This window comes from Tachyglossus aculeatus, chromosome X3, assembly GCF_015852505.1.
Source record: "Tachyglossus aculeatus isolate mTacAcu1 chromosome X3, mTacAcu1.pri, whole genome shotgun sequence".
Classification (NCBI taxonomy): Eukaryota; Metazoa; Chordata; class Mammalia; order Monotremata; family Tachyglossidae; genus Tachyglossus; species Tachyglossus aculeatus.
This window is the reverse complement of record NC_052099.1, coordinates 9177428-9201596: the sequence shown is the minus strand read 5'-3', so window position 1 is coordinate 9201596 and position 24169 is coordinate 9177428. Positions and strand designations below refer to the sequence as shown.

The following is a 24169-nucleotide window of genomic DNA, read 5'->3' as shown; positions in this document are numbered from 1 at the left end:
CAGGAAAAGTTGCTTAATAGTTCAGAAACTAACAGTATGCTATTTAAGATTAAAATGTGGGATGAACTAAAGGCATTCAGAAAAAATAGTTTCAAACCCCTTAGGAACAAACAGCACTTTTTGTTGGTATTTCCATCATCCTAATTGTTACATAAAGGGGTCCATGATGATTATATTCAACGATTTTCCTGAAGTTTTATACTATTCATTATGTAGAACAGCTAATTACTGATGGAAGCATTATTAGTCTAAAGAAGATGCAAGTAAGGTGCAGCTATTAAGTTATAAATATTGTGCACATACATTAGGTGTCATTATTTGAAGTTAATTTGATGAGTTCACTGAACACTCTGTACTCAAATTGTGGTTCCTTCCACGGGAACATGGCTCCAATTGTCTTTCTGATGTACGCAGCATACACTTAAAGGGTTTAATCATGATTCTCCAAAATGGGTTTTCTGAAGTACTCCCTTCATTGCTTTCTCATTTTTATCTGCAATGATTCACAGTATGGAGCCTTTTTTAATTTTGTTCATTTCTCCCAGAGTCTCAGTGGTGCTCACTCTAAACAAGCATTTATATTGATTTGTCTGGATCTGTGAAATCACCACAGGTTTGGTTAATTGTAATTAACTTGGTGGCCCAATGCAGTACTAGGGGCATAGAGTGGGGGTATTATCAACATAAAATAGAGTAAAAGCATCATCCCAGAATGGTTTTTGAGTTGTGAATGTCAGAAAGTCACCCTGACCAGAAAATTCTACTTGACAGTTTTCATGTCTTTTTAAAACCTTGTTTACAGTCTCAGTTGTGGCATGCACTTTTCGGGACTGGTGTATTATCTTTGCCAAATTGGATGAATGATATGCACCTGGCCGGAGATCTGGACATGGGGATCTGGCAGGTGGGGGAAGGGAAGGAGCACTCTTCCTCCCCTGGCTGTACAAGATTTACTCAGTGGAAGCTTTCCTGAAAGTCAGAATGGGTCAGTAGCTCTAGGGGAGGGCAGCTACTTTCTCCACAGTTAGAGGAAATTTAGAAGGGAGGGGCAGGAAGCTCCTTAAGCAGACCCCCAATCTCTGAGCCAACAGCCTTTGAGAGTCCTCTGGACATCCATCCACAGAGGGAAGAACTGTTGAGCCTGTACACCCTCTGGAGAAGTCAAAGGAGTGAAAACATGGTAGAAGGCTTGATGACAGTGATTGCTTTCCTTTTCCTTTCATCACTGAATTACCCCATTATATAATGGGCTCAATTTCCCAGTAGTTTTGAAAAATGTTGATAGTTCATCTCCGTGGGCTTGCAAGAAGGAAAATACTGTAAATTTTTGAAATTACCACTGTGTTCTTGTTGACAAAAGCCTTTCCCCCACACGACCTCATGAGTTTTGGTGCCCTCCAAATCATGGAAGAATTTAGAACCATATTTTTAATGCAGTTACTGCAAGATCTTAGAAATAGCATTTCATTATTGCAGTTCTTTAATTGCAGTATTGAAGTCACTTGAATACTGTATGCACTGACTGAATGGAGAAATATGTCTTTTGTAATGATAGTATAAGCCTTGACAATTTTGCGCAGGGTTTGTACATATGTGGTTTATTGGCCTAATGTAGACTTGACTTGATCCATCCCCCTCATTGTCTTTTCAGCTCTCTGGGTTACCCATTTAAGTAACTCATGCAGATTGTTAGCTGTTAGATATCTTTTTTCCCCAGAGAGAAAAGTCCTATATATTGTAGATATTTTCCCTAAAGTGCTCATTTAGGGAGCACTTTAGACTTCTAAACTGTGAGCCCACTGTTGGGTAGGGACCATCTCTATATGTTGCCAACTTGTACTTCCCAAGCGCTAAGTACAGTGCTCTGCACATAGTAAGCGCTCAATACGATTGATTGATTGATTTAGCCTATCAGGCTGTAGCTACAATGTCCTTTCTCACTTCTGTCTTGAGATTGGGTACCACTGGCTTCCTCTCTTACTTTACTTAGTCTTGTCATTTATTAAAGATTGATTGAACCTGGGGCCGCAAGAAGCACATGGTTGTGGTGGTTGAATATTTTTTTTTTCCTTCCACATTCTGAGTATTGGTGCACTAGCCTTTGGAAGTGGGGGAATCAATCCGATCAGTTTTAGTCAATGTGCTATACTAAAGTTTGGAAACACAATGTAGTAATAAGATCTGAAATTCTTTTATTTTAAATCTATATATGTATGTATATGATATATTGAAATTAATATAATGTATTGAAACTTAAGGAGGGTGCTCAGAAAAAGATATTTTTAGTAAAAATCATTCTCACTAGTTGGAAGGCTTGTTACCGAGCTTCCAAGAAAAGGTCAAAATATGCATTCAGATCCAGGGAGTTTAACCAGATTTGCTAAACTCCCAGAGGGGGAAAGAAAAAGATATGCTCTAGGCATGGAGTCTGACTCTCTTCCTTTTCAGTTCCTATGGGCATTATATTAGATTGGTTTCCCGGCATGGTCATGCCCTTATATTCCTGCTGAGTTTGATTGCAGTCCCCTACTTCATTCTCAAGAAATGTTGCCCACAGGCACACATGCACAAAGGTAGACCAACAGAATTACCGCGAGAGGCCCCAGCAGCCTGAGGCAGGTGAGGCCAGGAGAAAATATGAAACATACAGAGTTTATTAAAAAGCTTGTCTCCACCCCAAAAACTACGATATGGAATTCCATTATAAAAATAATTCCAGATGGACAAAGGCTCGAAACTGAGCTTTTCTATATGTGTAGGCCATGTGAGTGAGCAAATATCTTCACCTAAGCAATGCATTCAAACATTTGGTGTGTGTATATCAATATACTCTTTACTTCTTTAATGCTCTTACATATGTGCACATGTATCGATGTACATTTTACACGGAGGTTAAAGTGAGTAAACAGTTCATGCTGGTTATGAGAGAAACTCTTTTACAGAAATAGAATACACCTATAAAGAATGTATAGGAAATAGAAAAAATGTTAAACCAAAGAGCAAAAGCCTCGAATTTTAGATTTTCTTTGGGATTTTAAATTGTAGAAAGGTAGATTTTTTATGTTAGTTACAATGTTTAGCGTAGAATATATTCCATGTACACAGTTGATTTGTTTTTAACATCTTTGATAAAATGTAGATGAAAATCTGAAAGGGATACCCACACACACACACATATATACATACACACACATGCGTGCGCGCACGCAAATGCATAAGGGCCAGGAGCTTCTAGGAAACCCAACTTTAGGGGATTGCCTCACTGGATTGCCAAGCATTCAGTCAATTGTATTTATTGAGTACTTACTGTATGCAGAGCACTATTCTAAGCACTTGGGAGAGTACAAAGCAGTCACTAAGACTGACCATCTCCAGAAGGAATTCCCCCTCCTCAACTTCCAAAAATGATTCAGAATTGGGAGTTTGGCTCCTACCCCTGCTTCCACTTTCAGAAGCTGAATTGGACCACGGGGATCCCAGCATTGAACCACCCTTGATCGAATTCAAATATGACAATGAATAGAGTAAATACTGGTGTAAGTACCAATTCACTATACAAGGATCTGTAGTCCAGTCGTACTTCATAACACTTAAGTCACCTGTGCTCTTTTCTATCCTTTCACAGGTTGGCTTGTGAGATTAGGTTAATCGATTGATCAGTGGTATTTATTGAGTGCTTATTGTGGGCAGAGCACTGGACTAAGCACTCTTGGGAGAGTACGGTGCAACAAAGTTTATAGACATGTTCCCCGCCCATGAGGCGCTTACAGTCTAACCCTTTGCTCCTTTTTTTAATGTTAGGATGTTGGTCGGACTGCAATGTGCCCTACCATCTAGTTGACTATTTTCTGTAATTGTGAGAGGTATAACATCCATAGTAATCTGCATATAGTAGTCTAAAGCCACAGAAGGATACTTGTTTGCCCACAAATGATCTGATCACATATAAATTAAAATATCAGTATGATTGCTTGGCTAATGAATCACTATATGGATGCTGATAGCTTTCCATAGGCCTCAATCAATTGTATTTAGTGTTTACTGGGTGGAGAGGACTGTACTAAGTGCTGGTAAGACACCTTCCCTGACCACAGGAGCTTACGGCCTAGGGGGAGCTTACATTCACTGCTACAACAGTTAAAATCTACTGGCATGTAACCATAATTAGGTGAATGAATTCCCAGGCCCTTGTCATTTGAATTTTTTTCCCACAACCTCTCATCTGCCATCACACAGTACAGTTGGTAGGTTGGTTCTCCAATATCATAGCAGTTACTACTGACCTATTAAAGAGCAGAGTGGTCCAGCTCCCATTCCTCCAAAGTGTAAAGATAATCACTTCAAGGGTGCCATGCCCAGAGATCATATGGACAAATGGATTTTGAAAACATGGACAAAGAAATCTGTTAGGCAGCAGGAAAAAGGTTTTCAGACTTGAAAATGCAAATTAATCCACCAAAGCAAGAAATACTGACTAATCAACCACTCGGTAGTGCATACGCTGACTGGAGCACCTTATTAAGCACTTTGGAGAGAACAATAGAGTTAGGAGACACAATCCCTGCCATGAAGGAGTTTACAGTCTAATATTAACAATAATGGTGCTTACTCCAAGTGCTGTACTAAGCACTCAGGTAGTTACATGATAAGGTAGGCACAGTCCCTTTCCCTCATTGGACTTACAGTCTAAGTAGAAGGGAGAACAGGTATTGAATCTCCATTTTACAGATGAGGAAACTGAGACACCGAGAAGTTGAGTGACTTGTTCTAGATCACACAGCAGAAAAGTGGCAGAGTCTGGACTGAGCAGGGGAGACACATACACAAATTATTTACAGATAAGGAGAAAGAAGGAAATGTGTATATTCATTCATTCAATCATATTTATTGAGCGCTTACTGTGTGCAGAGCACTGTACTAAGCGCTTGGGAAGTACAAGTTGGCAACAGATAAAGACGGTCCCTACCCAACAACGGCTCACAGTCTAGAAGGGGGAGACAGATAACAAAACAAAACATGTGGACAGGTGTCAAGTCATCAGAATAAATAGAAATAAAGCTAGCTAGATGCACATCATTAAGAAAATAAATAGAATACTAAATATGTACAAGCAAAATAAAGTCTATAGTGGCCTCCTATAGGAGATAAGCTTTCAAAGGGGTTTTGTAGCCAGGAGGAGCTGTGCCGTGGCAAATTTGAGGGAGGGTGGTGGTGGTGTGAAGAAGGAGTCAGAGGCAGGAGAGATGAGAATGACTCTCAGTGACTAAGTTATCTCTAGAGGAATGAAGAGTTCCTCATGGTATAATAGGGAAAGGGCCTGGTTAAATCATGGGGAGAGAGCTGATGGGAGTGCCTTAAAGCCAGTGGTCAGGAATTTGTCCTTGATGCAATAGAAATGGGTAACCATTTGAAGACTTTTGAGATAGGTGCAGAATGTCAAGCGCAGTAGCAGAGTGAAGTTCACACTGGAAAAATAGGAGACTTGAATCAGGGACACCAGTAAAGAGGCTGATGGGAGTATTCACTCTGGAATGTAACAAGTGTCTGGAGTCTATTTTTAGAGTCCTTGCGCACATAGGAATCCCATTTCCTGCATTCACTAGAGTGACAGATTTATGTACAAAATAACAAGATGATTGGCCTGTTTGAACTTCATGGCCTAGGAGTTTTTTTTGGACAGGATAGCAAAAGGCATGATGAAGCAGTTCTATCTAAGCTAAAGATTTCCACTAAGTGCATGGAAATGAATTAGGTTATGGTTCAGTTAGATAATCGTCTCTCGATTTTCCCCACCAAGTGATGCTAATGAAATGAACCAAAATTGCAACTAACATGTGATGAAAGCTAAAACATTTACTTGTTGGGCCGCCATCCCTTTATTTACCCAATAAATTCATGTCTGACTTCGTAGCGGTGATAACAATGATGCCAGCTTTTATCTCTAGTCCTGTGATCCAACAGGAAAAGCAAGGCCATGAGCAGGGATTAGGTTGTGGTCCATAAACATGGACAGATGCTTTGGATATTGTGAGTTTTGCATTGATGAAGCCCTGTTAACTGGAGAAGAGTACCAGGCTCTTTGGGCCCTGACTGTAAAACAGTAGCATGATTTCCCATTACATGATTTAGATATAGCAGCTATTTGCCCACAGCTGCACCCCCAAAGCAGTTTTTGATTCCAATGAAATGCATGTGTGGGGGGAGGGGGTGGGGAGAAGGAGCGTTTGCGCTTGAGAGAGAATCCTGGCCCAGCATAAGGTGATCCCCTACTCACTGTACTGTGTCTCTCAGGTTCCCTTTACCTTGGTGTACACTGTGTCTGTGAATACCTGTGACTAACATACATATGCATGTTTGTATGTATAGCTGAATATTCAGTCATTGGACTTGAGGAAAATTATCGAATTTAACATCCGTGGTGTTTATATGAAGGTTGTAAATAGGAAATGAGTGACTGAAAGATTGAGGTGGGGGTGGGATGCATAGTTAGCAAGCCAACTGAAATGAAGCAAAGAAAAACAATAATGAAAAATTTTCTACCTGTAAATCATGTCTACTAGCTGCATTGTATGTGCTCTCCCAAGTGCTCAGTACAGTGCTCTGCACACAGTAAGCGCTCAATCATTACCACTGATTGTATTAAAATGTGAAATTTTATTTAAATTCTGATCCCAAGACAGCACCAAAAAACATACTTAGGAAACAGTGTAGCATTTGTGTAAGCAAAACACGATGGCCTAATACATGATTTCCATTGCTAACTGTTAGAGTATTAAACTCCTCCTTTTTTCAGTACTTGCCTATACAGTGCATTGCACCAAATAGGCAGTTAGTAAATGCTGCTCTTATTATTCTACTGCTACTACTAGGAAATGCTATCAATGTATAAAAGTAATAATAGCATTCTTCACAAAATATCACTTTTCAGAATTTTTACTATTCTGGACAGTGAATGTTAATAACTCTACTCACCTAAATGACTTACTGTATTCACAATTACCTGGAAAATGAAATGTCATTGATAAAGTGCCCAGTAAACTTGAGATTAACAATCAATCAATTGTATTTATTTAGTGCTTACTGTGTGCAGAGCACTGTACTAAGCACTTGGGAAGTACAAGTTGGCAACACATAACAGTATATTTTGCCCTGGTTTTCAAACTGCAGCATGATTGTTCATTAAATGTCAGTAACACTCAGGTTTAGTATATGCTTTACAGAAATATTCTGCATTTGATCAACTCAGTATTACAAGATAATGTAATTAGCTAAGAGAAAGTGTGGCTCAGTGGAAAGAGCCCGGGCTTTGGAGTCAGAGGTCTTGGGTTCAAATCCCGCTCTGTCAGTTGTCAGCTGTGTGACTTTGGGCAAGTCACTTCAGTTCTCTGTGCCTCAGTTACCTCATCTGTAAATGGGGAGTAAGACTGTGAGCCCCCTGTGGGACAACCTGATTGCCTTGTAACCTCCCCAGCGCTTAGAACAGTGCTCTGCACATAGTAAATACTTAATAAATGCCATTATTATTACCTCGTTATTCCTTAAGAAGAAATCCTTCCCCTGGACAGTTTTACTATTTATCGTCTATAGTCTAGACATTAAGAACATTGGGGTTTTGCCTGCCTCTTTCTCCTTCTGAGTTGCAACTAACGCTTTATAGGTAAACTCATACTAAATGCAGATTTCCTCCTGAAATTCATTAGGTCTAGCTGCTACAATAGAATGAAGAGGACTGTGTTGATATGAAATTTTAAAATTCCAAATTGAGATGCATTTTATTCTATACTTATTTGTTGTATGTTTTTCCCTTTTCTCCAAGTTTTTCTGACTTTTTCCAAGTCATTGTCACTCTTAAACATTCTGTTTTTTAAAAACCCCAATCGAAGCATTCGATCATCTTTGGACATTACTGAAAGAAATTTATGCCCAGTAACAAAGATGTAGTTAGTTAAAATGAAATGGTTAAACAAAAAAGAAGGAACCCTTTACCAGATAATTCTTTGTGGAATAATTGATTTTTTTTGAGAGCACAGTATTTAGATAACTAAGAAATTTTAAATTCTAATTCTTAACTTTTCAAGGCTTCTACCACTAAGGATAAATTGGATTTCCTAACCCAATACTAGTTTGTTTGTAAGGGTCTGTATAAATATTTATGGCATTATAGTTTTTTAGGTCCTGTCAATCATAGTGTGTATTTTAAAGACATCTCTCTACGGACCTGAAAAGTAGGTGGTTAAATGCAATGCTTGTTGCATATGCAGTGGGTAGATGATGGAATGAGGTAAATGGTACCGCTAGCATTTCCTAAAGATCTTTTCAGGTAATCTGAGCTGAATCTCCTTACCAGGGCCCACACTGCGGCAAAGTTTATCAAAGGTTATTTTAGTAAAATAATCTCCTAAATTAAAATACACCTATCTATGCACCCATCAATTTTCTACTGTTAAATTGATGGAAACAGAGATTCATTCATTCATTCATTCAATCGTATTTATTGAGCGCTTACTGTGTGCAGAGCACTGTACTAAGCACTTGGGAAGTACAAGTTTTGGCAACATATAGAGACGGTCCCTACCCAACAGCGGGTTTACAGTCTCGAAGGAGGAGACAGACAACAAAACAAACATATAAACCAAATAAAATAAATAGAATAAATATGTACAAGTAAAATAGAGTAATAAATATGTACAAGCATGTATACATATTCATTCAATCGTATTTATTGAGCGCTTTACTGTGTGCAGTATTTAAGAGTATTTAAGAGATTTAAGATAGATGATAGTTAAAGAACCTCCATTAGTTGCCCATCCACCTCCACATCAAACAGAAAGTCTTTATCGTCAGCTTTTAGACTGTGAGCCCACTGTTGGGTAGGGACTGTCTCTATATGTTGCCAACTTGTACTTCCCAAGTGCTTAGTACAGTGCTCTGCACACAGTAAGCGCTCAATAAATACGATTGATTGATTGATTGATTTAAAGTATTCAGTCAGTTTGCCCGCTCTTACCTCACCTCGCTGATATCCTACTACAACCCAGTCAGTACACTTCACTCCTCTAGTGACCGGTTTACACTATGTACCTTTATCTCATCTCTATTGCGTCCGATTCCTTGGACCCATCCTCCCTCTGGCCTGGAACTCCTTCCCATTTTATATACGACAGACCACCACTCTCTCCACCTCCAAAGCCTAATGAAAATCACATCTCCCCTAACAGGCTTTCCCGATTAAGGCCTCTTTTCCCCCCACTCCCTGTCCATCACACGTATACTCGGATCTGTCCCCTTTAAGTACCTATGCTCATGTTTGTAATTTTCTTCTCCTCTAGACTGTAAGCTTCTTGTGGACAGTCAATCAATTGTATTGAGTGCTTACTGTGTGCAGAGCACTGAACACTGTGTTTACCAACTCTGTACTGTACACATAGTGAGCAGTCAATAAATACCATTGATTGATTTTGCTTCAAGGAGGGTCTTGGTTAAAGGATGGCAGTTATACAAAGGGACTTGTGAACAGTGAGCCAGATCTGGCCCCATGATAAACCATTCCCTGGACAAAAACTGAACTCTTAGATGCCCCATTAACTCGTTCACCTTTCTAGGGCTACAGACAGTAAATCGTTGCTCTAGTGCAATGGCAAGCTAATGATTAAGATAATGGTGTTACTAGTAATAATGATAATGTTATTAATAGTAATGTTAAGCATTTACTCTATGTCAAACACTGTTCTAAGTGCTCAAGTGGAGAGAGCACAGCTCTGGGAATCAGATGACTTGGAGTCTAGTCTAGCCCTGGTTCTGCAAGTAGGGTAGTGCTTGCTGGGACTGTACCGTAAATTGCAAAGGTTTCTAACCAAAGAACCTTGTAGGGCATTCTGTGAGGCAGGCAGGCAATCTTGAAAAATCACTGGTTAATGGGGGTAGAAGTATTGTGCCTTAGTGGATGGTGCATGGGCTTGGGCATCAGAAGGACCTGGGTTCTAATCCCGGATCTGCCACATGTCTGCTTTGTGACTTGATATTTCTCTGGGCTGCAGTGACCTCATCTGTAAAATAGGGGTTAAGAGTGTGAGCCCCATGTGGGACAGGGACTGTGTCCAACCTGATTAACTTGTTGGGTAGCCTACTTGGGGTAGCCCTGTTCTTAGAACAGTGCTTGGCACATAGCGCTTAACAAATACCAGACTTAGTAGTTATTAGTGTGGAAGCAGCGGGACCCAGTGGATAGTACGTGGGTCCGGAAGTCAGAAGGACCTGGGTTCTAATCCCAGCTCTGCAACTTGTCTGCTGTGTGACCTTGGGTAAGTCACTTAATTTCTCTGTGTCTCAGTTACCTCATCTGTAAAACAGGGAGCAAAACTGTGAGCCCCATGTGGGACAAGGACTGTGCCCAATCTGATGATCTTGTATCTACCCCAGTGCTTAGAACAGTGCCTGGCACACAGTAAGCACTTTTAACAAATACCATAATAAAAAGAGTGAACAAGGACACAGGGATTTTCAAAGCAGCTGCCTGTTGGATTGTGGTGCTGTCATGTAGTGTCGGCGCCGTGGTGCATTTTGCTTCAGCCGTGGATGGGGCCTTATATATAAACGAACTTCCTATACCCCTCCGCGCCTACTTGCTTGTTGTACTCTGTGTCTCAGTGGAAACATGACTTGCAGAGACGAGAGCGTGCAAGTGGCATCATGAAAAATACTAGCTTGCTTGGAATCATTGGAGTCCCAACTCACCCTTTCCTCATGGACTCAGTGCTGCAAAAATACATAGAAATGTCTTTATACCCTCTTTAGCACTGATATACATATATGTGTTGATTTTATTCATTTGTTTTCGACCTCTGTAGTTTTAAACATGTTTATGTTTGTCTCCCACAGAGTGTAATCTCCTTGAGGGCAGGGAACTCAGCATTTCATTATTGTGTACTTTTTAAGTGCCTAGTACAATGCACCTCACCAAATGGGGTATTAGTACTGCTACTACTAAAGGCCATATCTATAAGATGCCTCTAAAGACTCTGTCCCTTCTACCCTGAGGCTCCAAACCAGGAATAACTGCCAGGATCCACATGTTCGTTTCGTTGTTTGTTCGTTTTTTAATTTCATTCATTCATTCATTCATTCATTCAATCGTATTTATTGAGCGCTTACTGTGTGCAGAGCACTGTACTAAGCGCTTGGGAAGTACAAGTTGGCAACATATAGAGATGGTCCCTACCCACAGTCTAGAAGGGGGAGACAGAGAACAAAACAAAACATATTAACAAAATAAAATAAATAGAATAAGTATGTACAAATAAAATAAGTAAATAAATAGAATAATAAATACGTACATACAAACATATATACATATATACAGGTGCTGTGGGGAGGGGAAGGAGGTAAGGCAGGGGGGATGGGGAGGGGGAATTTATCATCCTCTTGTTAATTTCATAATAGTTGTACAGTGACTGAAACGACATATGTTACCCTGAAAGTAGCAATGCTTTGATTGCTGCCATTCACCAGAGGTTGATATGAACAGAGTATGCAGGGACACATAAAACCCATCCTGCAATAGCTTGCCAATGGAGGGATTTTGTGTCTCAGCTGCAAACCCACTAGGGGTCATACACTACTTAAGGAAGACTAACCTTCTGTCTCCTGGATGGGATTTACTTAAAAAGAAATCCAAAAGCTGTCCAGCCATCTGAATCCCAGAACTTCAGTCTTTAGTGTCACATTGTTGCAGTTTTCTAGGTACCATTGCTAGGAACAGACTCCACCCTCCCTGAGGGTTGCCTAATGAAATGTCCCCAAACTGGTGCACCTCCATTGGTGGAAAGTGTTCTGTTTGATGTGAATGTAAGGGATACAGAAGCTCCATCCCTTCAATCAGTAGTACATTTCAAGCACCTACAGTACTACCCTCTTGGGAGAGTACTGAAAGTGGTCAGGGTAGCTTTGGGGATGACACAACCAGGGGTAGTGACAATCAATCGGGAAATGTCTCCTGGAGTAGGTGAATTTTCAGGAAATGGGTTTTGTTGAAAATGGGTACGGTTATAGTTTGGCAAATTTGAAGGTGAGAGAGTTTCAGGCAAGAGGAAGGACTTGTGTGATTGAGTCAGAGGTGAGAAAATGGAGAGTGAGGTTCATAAGCTTGGGCAGAGCCAGGAGTGCATGCAGGCTGGCTGTGGGGGCTCAACAGAGCCTATATGTAAGGAGGAAGAGAGAACTGGGGGAGATCCTTGAAGCCGACTATTAAGGAGCGGCATAATTAGGTTGAGATGATTTTTGATGAAAACCAGATCATAGGGATACTATCCCAAAATCATGTTCCTTCCCTTTCTCTTCCAGAGACCATGAGAATGGGGAAAGGGTGTGGAGGGAGAATTATAGGCTCCTGGTCCCCCAGAATTCTAGGCTAGCTGCACTGCAGGTGGGTCCTAAACTGAGTATGACTAAGCGTGCTCTTGCTCAAACAGTGAAATCCAAGCATATACAGTGAACAAGAGCATCTGGGAGCCAGGATCAGAGTTACTTGAGCCCTTTGTTGGGTAGGGATTGTCTCTATCTTTTGCCGAATTGTACTTTCCAAGCGCTTAGTGCAGTGCTCTGCACACAGTAAGCATTCAATAAATGACTGAATGAATGAATGAATGTGCCCACCAAATAATAGACAGATAATTAGGAAGTTAAATAAGGAAGGTCAACATTACCTTCAGAAGACTGACAGCATGGCACTTATCTTCATTTTGAAGTGTCCAACCCAACCATATGGCTTTGTGACTAAGGCCAATTTCAGAAAGCACATCTGGCTTCTCAGGAAGTTTCATTAGCATTCCCAGTGAAGCCCACTTGAATATCAAATGTCAAGACTAGATTGCCAGCAGTCAAGTTCTGGAACACAATCAGTCAGTCAACCGGTATCGAGACAGTGCTCATTGCAGCCCAGCTCTTGGGTTTGGGGCATGGATTGAGAATGGTGGTTAGCCAGATGCCTAAGATTTAAGCTGCGGTATGGCAAACAGAGAAGGTAAACAGATGTTTTAAAGACCCAGTGAAGCACAGTCTCAAATAATGTTCTACAACAGTAAATTGCGAGGAGATAACATCAGCAGACAGGCCAGCCTAGCACACAGTCTTGGATCAGAGGCTTGGATCAGCCTTGAGCAGAGGCTCTGGGAAGACCATTATATCAAGAGGCAGGTTTTCAAATGCAGCAGGGTGCAGTGAGGAATGGTTTGTCTGCCACATCCTCAAATGCAGATAAGACCTTTATCTCAATAGCATCACATTCCAACACAAACCTATATGTAGAGAGGAGGAGGCATGTGAGTAAATGTGGAAGCCATTAAGAAAGTTTTCTTGACCGGATTGGGGCAGGGCACTTGAGAGGGAGGATCCCCCACTCTCCTAGAGTTTCTATTTTGTTTTGATATTTTGTCAGAGGTCAACAGGAGCCATTGACAGTCTCATTTTAAGGATGTCAGCTCTGCGACAGTGTTAGGAAGGCATTCTTTTCATTCTGATTACAGAATGGCACAATTGGAAAAAGGGCATCGTCAGGGGAATTTTACCTTCCATCAGGCATTCATTTTTTTACCAAAATCCAAAACACCACTATCAAAAGCCAGAGTACTAGTTCTAATTTAGGGGGGCTACTTCTCAATATGTAACTCGATTGATTTTATGTTTGAAATTCATGGAAACTTAAGTCATTCTCTATCCTCCAAATAAACTCAGCTTTTCTCTTTTGTGGGGAAAAGAAAGGAAAGAAAGGGCTATTTTTCCATGTACTCTTGAATCTATTTAAAAGGTATGCTTTTTGTTTTAATATATTTTTTTCATGAACTCCATTCTTTTGGTGCTTGATTATCTTTGGGAAGAAGTACACAACTTATAAATAATTCTCACATTTCAGTTTTAAAATGTAGAGGACCCTCTGCTTTGAAAGGTCAAATGCTTGAGCAGACTAATGCGGGGATCCATTTGTTAGACAATGCTTGCATGTTTCTGCTCTGACTTGATAAGAATAGATATTTAATACTGATACCTCTTAATAATGGGATTCTAAACATGCTGCCCCACGTCCAGTGTTCACTTTTAATATTTCATATTATATTTTAATCATGATTGGGCAATCATTCATTTTTATTTGATTCTTAGAAAGCAAAGGGATTTGGATAAAGCTGACAATCAAAAGCAAACTTCATACTCTTTGAACCTTTTAAAAGTAAATATGCATTTGAAGTTTCCTTTTAACTTATTTGGTTTCCTGAGTTTGCATTTGCTTTTGATTTTTCTTGTTGTTTATTTTTTCCCCAGAGTACACAAAGGAGGTTTCTTTCACCAGCACCTTACTTGAAATTACATAGAAAGTTGTCTGGTGTTCACCAAAAGCTGTTTTGCTATTGTTCAGCCAAACCACATTAAAACTGTATTTGAACCTGTCTTCTTTTCAACCCAAACCAAATAAAAAAAGAAAGAAAATGAAGTTAAGCTGATCAGCATGGAATTTGGTTCCAATACTGAATTTATTACTAATGTTGCATTTCATTTTGTGAAACAAAAGAGTTGAGATGAGAAATAAAAGAAATGCTGGCCATATATTATAGACCATTTATATGTGTATACATTTAGTTCTGTAAATGTGCAGTTAATGTATTTAGGATTAGTATCTGAAATTTAACTCATTTCTTGGCCACTTCTATTTGAGTTATATCAGGTTTGAGAGAGAGAGAGAGAGAGAGAGAGAGAGAGAGTGTGTGTGTGTGTGTGTGTGTGTGTGTGTGTGTGTGTGTTTGGGGGAGAGGAGGGCAGTTTTAACTATACTGTCTTTTGTCACTATTTGTTTTTTTAATCCTTTGGGCTTCTACAAAGTGCACTTTTGACACTTCTGGATTCATAACAGTGCCAAAAAACTTCTTAGCTCATGGCTTTGATCCAAATGTCACATGAAAGATATTAATCCTGTTGTTGACATTTCTTCCTTATTTCTTCATAGCATTAGGGCATTTGCTTAGATTTTACAATAGGTAAAAATTCCGTGACTGCAGAATTACACATAGGAGGGAAAGCACAAAGATGAATATGAGGATGAGTAAGTGCTTAAATAGTGGATGCCAGTGCAAAAGTGCTGAGGCAGTGGATGGCAGGCCCCAGGGAGAGAAGAAAAAATTAAATCAACTTGGATCAGCCAAGAACTCTGGTCATCCAAGTTATGCTGGCCCCTCAGCCAGTTTGTGTTGGGATCCCTACTGGGGAGGTGTACGGGGAAGTGGAAAGCACGTTGAGCAAACTTCAGGTTTACCTTCTTTTAAGTTAAATAGTTGAGGCTAGTGGGATTGGATTTTTGAAGAAGAAGAATTAATCTGGCTGGTGTGTGCTGTCAGGTACAAGAATAAAGAAGCATGGCCTAGTGGATAGAACACGGGCCTGGGAGTCAGAAGGACCTGGGTTCCAATTCTGGCAGTGCCGCTTGTCTGTTGGGTGACCTTGGGCAAGTCACGTCACTTCTCTGGGACTCAGTTACCTCATCCATAAAAGGGAGATGAAGACTGTGAGCCCCATTTGGGACAGGGACTGTGTCCAACCTGATTAACCTGTATCTACCCAAGCACTCGATACAGTGTCTGGAACATAGTAAGCGCTTAAGAAATGCCATTAAAAAAAAGCAAAACAAATAATATTGTACATCAACCACCCGACCATCACTCGCCTTCTATCTTAGGAGGAAGCAGGACTGCAGCTGTCTGGGCTGTAAACTCCTTGTGGGCAGGGAACGTGTCTACCAACTGTGTTGTGTTGTTCTCTCACAAGTGCTTAGTGCAGTGCTCTGCATACAGTAAGCGCTCAGTAAATACCACTGATGAATGGCTCGTCCACTAATTAGAATCAGGGAACCATTCCAGGTCAGGCTGCTGCTGACAAGAGACACATGCTGGGCTACACGGGCACTAAGCTACTTCAACCCAGCATGACATGAGCTGGGTTTGTGCAGCATGCTTCCTAAAGTACCCAGTCCCCTGTCTGCAGCAGCATGAGCAAGAAGGAGAAATCCAACCGACAGGCACTGCCTGAATCGCATGCCTTGACTTCCCACCATTTATTCAACTGTAGGGAAGAATATGGACACTTTTCAGAATCTGTCCTTACCCCCTTTCAGGCAACGAGGAGCTATTCAGTGAAGCTGGTGAGAGAATGTACCAAGTGAAACCATAAAGGTTAACGAAGCTCAGAAAATGCAAGCAGGTCACCCCTATCCACCAGCGGGATCCGGTCTGACTGTGCTATCTGGGAGCATGGAAATGTCATAACATTCACTGGGCTTTGATGTGAGGTTGGCTTATTGAATTGAAGAACTGTCGGAGGTGTTTATTCATAAAATAATTTGCTCTCAACTTATTGTAGCTTGTGGGTGTGATTATCTTTTATTCCTTAGTTCATTTAGAGATGAATGTATCAGATCAAAGGATCAGTAAAAGGATATGTCTGAGTTAAACATTCACTAATTGGCGATTGCTAGCATATAGTGTTTGCTCAAACAGGGTGATAGATCATAGAGCTTTATGTTGATAATAAGTAGTGCACATCATAGATCTGGGGATAAGCTTCTGTGTTTTAAAGAATGGCAAAACTGTGGAGTTCAAGAAGACTTAAGAAACAGTCATCGTTTTGAAACCACAGCATTCATTTTGTGTGTTTATATGACGGAGGACTTTTGATAACGTAGGAAATTCACCATAAGCAAATGTACTTCCTGTCACTTGAATACAACATGGTACCTATTAAATCCAACAGTATATATAATGTATTCTTAATTCCTACAGGGGAAATGTAGGATATCCTAAGGAGAACTAATGTGGAAAATGTTATATTCTTTTACATTTTACAAGATAGGAGCAGATGGAAAGAATTACGCCAATTGGTAGAGAAAGGAGTAAGCAATATGACACACCTCTAAAGACTATTTAAAGCAAGTTTTCCTAAGGAAACTCTGGAATTATTCCAGCTAGATTTGGCTACTTCTGACTTTGGGGTAGGGGTAGCCTGGGGGCTTGGAATTTCATTTGGATTTATTTTTCCCCCCTGTCCAGGCAATCAAAGTAGTGGTAAAAGGCAGGGAAGAAGATCTGAGCCTTAAGTTTCCAGACTTAATGTGTCTACTTTCTTTCTCTCTCCTTTTTACTCTACACAGCTCTGATAGCCATCGGGCGATACAGCACGACCATAGAGACTGTTGATGTCGGCTGGTGCAAAGAAATCACCGATCAGGGAGCCACGCTGATTGCCCAAAGCAGCAAATCCCTACGCTATTTAGGGTTGATGAGATGTGATAAGGTAGGAGTTGTCTCTAAGTACTGTGTTGGTTTGGGGTGAAGGTAATCTGGTTAAAGATGTACATCTTGCTCTGATTTACCTCTAATGGCCATGTAAGACCACGATGGCAAAATGTCAGGTAACCAAAATTAACTTGCAGTGTTGTGTTCGTGGTCTTAAAAGCTCAATTTAGGTTAGAAAAAAAAATGGGGGGCTGGAGGGAAAGCTCACACCAGGAGCTTTTTAATTGATCAAGATTTTGATGCTTATGGCCTGACCCCACCAGGCTTTAATAGGTAGGAGCATGGACTTTGGAGCCAAGGTTCTCTCTCAAAGGTGGGTATAGGTGTTGTCAGCTCATCAATTAGGTAATCCCTTCCGGGTATCTTTTCCTCTCTGCTGCCTCCCTCCCTCATGGTGCGGGGGTGTGTGTGTGGGTGTGCAGGAAGGGTGTGGAAAGAGCCACTGCTTGGCACGCTTTTCCAAGGTGCTCTGTCATCTGGTCTGTCCCTGAGCCCCAGGGATTCAGTGTTCTACCTCAAGCCACTGCTCTGCTCCAGGCACAGGAAGCAGGCAAGTCCTGGCTCCGGGCAGGGCTGAAGAACTTGGCTGGTAGTGGCCCTTTTAGCCACTTTCCACACCGGAGGTGAAAGGCACGTTGGCTGCCTTCTGTGTTGTGGACTGCAGCAGAGCATGGGGAGAATACGTGCATGTTCCATGCCCACCCCTGTTTCCGCTTTTGTTCCTCATTCCTTCCTCCTTCTTGCCCACCCACCTCGGGGAGGAGGAAACGGAAATTCTTTCAGGACCAGAGGACACCCTCAAGATAGGAGCCGTAGTTGGTAATTTTTTATACAGGCCCTGCCCCCTGCCAGGAGGTAAGAGTTAAGAATGGCGGCCCTTGGGGAAGGGAGGGAAAGCTTCCCAACCTGGGAACTGGAAGGCAAGTCACTTGAGACAGGGACCCTCCTGTCCTTCTCTCCCTCCTCCTTCTCTTTCTTTTCCTCCCCCATTCCAGTTGGAAAAACAAAAGAAGTAGTAAAGGGAAAGAATCCTTTTTTCTTTTGAGCAGCTCTTGGTTAGCTGTACTGGCCTGTTTAGTCCTCCAAGGGCTCCGGGCTAATTCCCAGTACTCCGGCCACCTCTTCCTACCATAGGCACCAGGACGCAAACAGGTAATTCTCCTGCCAGTAAGTGCCCATCACGTACCGCCTTGTTCTGCAAAGACCAGGCAGAATAGTGTAGGCATTATATGGACTGCTCCATGCTCCTGGAGTCCAGTGCATCATGGAACCTCCGACGAGGTAAGCTGTTCTGCCCCAACCACAGCAGCAGTTGATCCCGTCCTGGCCAGAGCCACTACCTCTTCCCCATCACCACAAATGACTGCAGCTGTGGACATTCCTGTGCAGGCTCATTCCACGCATTGCGAGACCTTCTCAAGGAGCTGTTTAATTGGATGGTAGCTCAGCTGACTCCTGGACCCGCTTCTCCCTATTCTGTCAAACAGAAGTGACTTCAACACATGAGAAATCGCTACATGCTCCCAGTCTTCATGTTGCTAAAGGCACAGAGCAGAGACCTCATCCTCCTTGTCAGAAGTTAGCTGGTATCTCCCCCAGCACTTATGGCAGTGCCTGGTACAGAGTAAGCGCTTAACAGATACCTTAAAAAAAGAACGGTGAATTGGAGGAAGAAGACAGCACCATCATTTCTTCCTCCCGCTTGGATGGTGACCAAAGTCTCAGAAATGTCACACCTCACAAGGATTTGGAAAAGCGAGAGGTTGATGGCCTCAAGATGGTACTGACTCACCCCTGAAGAAGACTACTGGGTAGAGACGGACTTTACTCAGTTCCTGGTCAGTGGCCTCATCAATGATGCAGTGGGGTGGAAGCAGAGGCCCCTCTGAAAATTCCTAAGTATGGATGCTGGATCAGCCCATCTAACAAGCATACCCTGCCATGACCACAGCTTCTTCACTTTCTCTGCCCAATTCCAGTGCAAACCATGACCAGGGAAAAATGATGAACTTTCCTAAAAGCATGTCACCCTTGATCCAGTCGTCCATGGAAAATGATTTGAATCCAGGAGACCTCCAGGTCCAGCAATCATCCTGGTGGCCAGATGACTTGAGAAGAAACATGAGTCCTACGTGCAACTGGCTTCCTCCCCAAATGATCAGTCCACTGTGGAAGACAAGGCAACACAGAAGGAACATCTCTTCCATCCAGAATGCTGACCATCCTTCAAAATGTCCTGAGCAGGAAGGTCAGTCCAAGTATGTACTGTGTCCCATGTTCATTCTTGGTTGTTCCCAATGCGAAGATTGGTGAAAAACAAAAGACCTCATGGGAACTAAAATGTGATCAAAACCCCACAGCTATTGACAGACATGTGAACCCTGTCACTCCAGAGTTGATCACAACCAAGCCAAAGATGGTCTTTCAGCCAGGTCCAGTAGTGAAAGAAAAATGTTTAACACACACTAATCTTGCCGGCGAAACCATCCCAGAACAGGAAGGACCTTGAGGGTTCATAAGGGAATGGGCACTTGATAAGATCGGCCATGGGAGTCATTCATTCAGTCAGTCATACTTATTGAGTGCCTACTGTGTGCAGGGCACTGTACTGAGCGCTTGGGAGAGCACAGTACAAGAGAATTAGCAGCCACGGTCCCTGCCCATAACAAGCCCTTACAGTCTAGAGTCATCACCTAAAATTCATCATAAACTGCCTGATGTGTCATGTCATTTAATAACTGCTGAAACAACACTAAGGAGGGTGAGGATCCCACTTGGGGGAAAATGCCTTAGAGTCAGTTCCTAGAAAACAAAGACAAAGAAATCGCACATCTTCCTAGTTCCCGAAAAGTGAGGCAGTGGAAGACCACACTGGCCCTCAGGAAGATCATGTTTTGGCAAAGAGAAAAGGTCCAAAGTAGTCTGCAGAAAATATTTCACTTCAGACGACCAAAGACTTGCCGATGCACTCTGGCCTTGAGGATACTTACACACGCATGGACCCATACTCTATTCAACCAGCCATCTGATTCTGATTGGGATGTCATCACTCCGAGCTCAGAGCCTTGCATTTGGAGTAACTTTAGTGCCCCATTCTAGGTGAATTTTGTCTTGATTCCCTCCAGTACACAATGCATATTTCTTGTAAAGAGGGACATGAATCAAAACAGCTCTATGAGAAAAGTACATCTCTGGAAAATACCACCTGTGTTTCATAATGGGAAGCAGCATGGCTCAGTGGAAAGAACCCGGGCTTGGGAGCCAGAGGTCGTGGGTTCTAATCCTGGCCTCACCACTTGTCGGCTGTGTGACTTTGGGCAAGTCATTTAACTTCTCTGGGCCTCAGTTACCTCATCTGTAAAATGGGGATTAAGACTGTGAGCCCCACGAGGGACAACCTGATCACCTTGTAACCCCCTCAGCGCTTAGAACAGTGCTTTGCACATAGTAAGCGCTTAACAAATGCCATCGTCATCATCATCATCATCAAATGCCTGAGAGCTCAAGTAGTTAGCCTCTGGACAAATCCAAGTCTTGAGTCTAAGCAGTTGGCCTTTCATGCCAACCAGAACAGCCACCCCCGAGGGGCCAACACAGAATCAAGTAATTTCTCACATGACTGGGCTTCAGACCAATCAGTGAACTTAATCAGGTCCCAAACCCAATACATGCCAGATTAGTGGCATCCCTCCTAACTAATAGAAATAGAGACATCTTTGGCCCATGATGCTCCATGTCATCCCAGAAAACATCAGTACAATCCTTTCTTCACTCCTTAGGCCTAATGGCAGTTGCTCTTCTCTTCATAGCCCTGGGATCTGGGTTCTAATCCTACCTCTGCCACTTGTCTGCTGTGTGACCTCGGGCAAGTCACTTCACTTCTCTGTGCCTCAGTTCCCTCATCTGTAAAATAGGGATTAAAACTGAGTCCCATGTGGGACAGGGACTGTATCCAACCTGATTAGCTTGTATCTACCCCAGTGCCTAGAACAGTGCTTGACACATAGTAAACACTCAACAAAGCCATCATTATTACAATGTCACTGGCCAGATCATCAGTTGGGGAACCTTCAGCATTTCGGAGGTCCCAGGGGCCAAAACATCGCAACTGGGTGAGGGAACACATACACCCAAGATAAAAAAGACCCAAGACATCAGGCTCCCAAGAAAGAGGAGCCATTCAATATCTGTGATTTGAAAGCTAAATGGATTCAAGATGAATCAAAACAACCCCTTCACTCCCTCCCCCAAGTACCAATGCATCTCATAATCCATGCATTTAGGCCATGGTGCACTATATTAGTAGGCAGGAGGGAACTTACCATAGGACACCATGCAGAGGAAAGCCTAGAAGTGGGTTCTAAGAAACAGAACTTGGCTTACAAAGTGTTTGGTAGAGTTGTTCTTTCGTTCACATACAGCTTTGTACGTAGCGGGTGCCCAATGTACGGATACACTAGTGAACTCCCAAGAATGGTCAGTGAGTAACACAACAGCCAAAAACCTGTTGACTTGGAATGAGTACCAAAAGTCCAGATCTGCCCACAGAGAAGCAGTGTGGCCTAATGGATAGAGCACGGGCCTGGGAGACAGAAGGGTCTGGGTTCTAATCCTGGCTCTGCCGCTTGCCTGCTGTGTGACCTTGGGCAAGTCACTTCACTTCTCTGGGCCTCAGTTACCTCATCTATAAAGTGGAGATTAAGGCTGTGAGCCCCATGTGGGACATGGACTGTGTCCGACCTGATTAGCTTATATCTACCCCTGCACTTAGTTCAGTGCCTGACACATAATAAACACTTAACAGAAACCATAAACCCCCCCAAAAAACTCCCAACCTAGATCTAAAGGTCACCAACACCTTCAACATTACCTGGAACTAGGGACTCAGAAGCAGCATGGCTTAGTGGTAAGAGCATGGGCTTGGGAGTCAGAGGTCATGAGTTCTAATTTTGACTCCGCCACTTATCAGCTGTGTGACTTTGGGCAAGTAATTTAACTTCTCTGTGCCTCAGTTAACTTATCTGTAAAATGGGGATTAAGACTGTGAGCCCCACATGGGACAGCCTGATTACTTTGTATCTACCCCAGCGCTTAGAACAGTGCTTGGCACATAGTAAGCACTTAACAAATATTATTATTATTATTATTATTATCATTATCATTATTATCGCCTCTAAATCTCCTCATTTCACACAACTTTGTGAAGTGGCCCACCAAACAGGAAGCATCTTAATCTCCTCTTTCTGGTCATGGACTGTGCAGTGAATTCATCTTGAGGGCTCTAGACTAGTGCCAGGTGCCCTTACTGAGGATTGAGGCCAGATGAACCACTTCAACCCCAAGAAGCAAGTCCTTATAGCCTGACTCCTCAAAACGTAGCACCAAGTGGAAGAGTCTCATTGGCAGTGGCATCTGCAATGCTCAAATCAAGAAAGTAACCCTACATGAAAACATGAGCTAACTTGGTCCTCCTCCCCATCCAGGTGCACCCTCTTTGTAGCCTGTTCAACACATCCACAAACACCTTCTTGCACTTGTGTCTCTCCATGTTCAGAGCTCCACTGATCAAGGTTCACTTGGCAGTGGTCTCCTTTTTGAGTACAATGGGTTTCTGGGTCTGTGAAAGGGACCTAACAGTCATCTTGGGGCCGGAGATCTTTTCATAGCCAACACAAACACTTTAAAGCATTATACCGCTGTGCTTTAAAATTTCGCCCCTGGGATATGCGGCTCTGATAATGGTGCTAACAGTGAGACAGCTCAGGATCTTCAGACACTGGTGTCTGATCTACCTCCGGCCCCCACTCGCCACTCGGAGAGAGCCATCCTGCTCGTGCACCAGACTTCTTCCCCAAAATCACAAATGAGTTCCACTAAAATAAGCTAGCAAATTTTCCTCCCTGTCTTCTTTCCCAGTTCACTTGGGGACAGTGGCAGGGAGGTAGCGGGGAGAATTGGAGGGCACATTCCCAACACTTGGCCAAAACAACATCAGTCAGTTGATCAGTGAATTGTGTTTATTGAGTGAGGGCTTACTGTGTGCAAAGCACTGAACTAAAGGCTTGGGGGAATACCCTGTTACAGAGTCAGGAGACACGTTCCCTGCCCCCAAGGAGCCCATTCCATCAAATGAAACAACAAGGATTGTCATTTGGCCCCTGTGATGAGCTGCGTTTCACATGGTCACAGTCTAGGGGGACGCCCAGATCATACCAAATTCTGCTCCAACAGGGCCGCTATCCAATTTGACTGGCGGAGTGACAGTCAGTTAGAGGATGGGCTGCCACTAGCCACCATTCTTCAACCTGCCTGTAAACTTAATGGGCCAAACAGGCCCACAGCTGGAACATTTGTCAGACACTACTGCCTGAACCCGGGCCCAAATCCAAAAAGTCATCTCAGACACTGGATCCTTCAGGACCTGCTCTAGTAACAGCTTTGATTCCTCCCATCCCCTCCAGGAAGCACCATTAGGCTATTCAGGCCACCTAATTGATGAGCTGATGAGCCTATAACCACCTTTGAGAGAAACAGAGGTTACTTGTCTGTAACCTTGGTTCTCCAGAGGTGTGTAGTCTTGTCAGCTCATCACATCCCACCCACATACCCCTCGGGCAAAGGCCGATTTTGTGCAGATGTGTATAATGTATATGCGCTTAACCTGTTAATTGTGTTTTTTCTGGTGTACAGCACTACCTCCCGCTTCATGCGGAAACTACAAAGGGAAGGGCTGACCTACCCAGATACCCCTGGGGGGGAGGCAGGGCCCAAGTCTCCTAACAGGCCAGCCCTGAAGCTTTTTGCAGCTCCGAATCCTCAAGCATACCCTGAAGTGATTACCT

The 24169-nt window shown here is 42.6% G+C and overlaps 1 protein-coding gene across 1 annotated transcript in view; it reads left to right on the top strand.

The window, feature by feature from the left end:
- FBXL17 (F-box and leucine rich repeat protein 17) overlaps positions 1 to 24169 on the top strand; it is a 415020-nt gene that overhangs the window by 371466 nt on the left and 19385 nt on the right. Inside the window, exon 8 of the mRNA XM_038770404.1 lies at positions 17183 to 17325. Coding sequence (XP_038626332.1) covers positions 17183 to 17325 — 143 coding nt within the window. The remainder of the gene's footprint in view (positions 1 to 17182; positions 17326 to 24169) is intronic.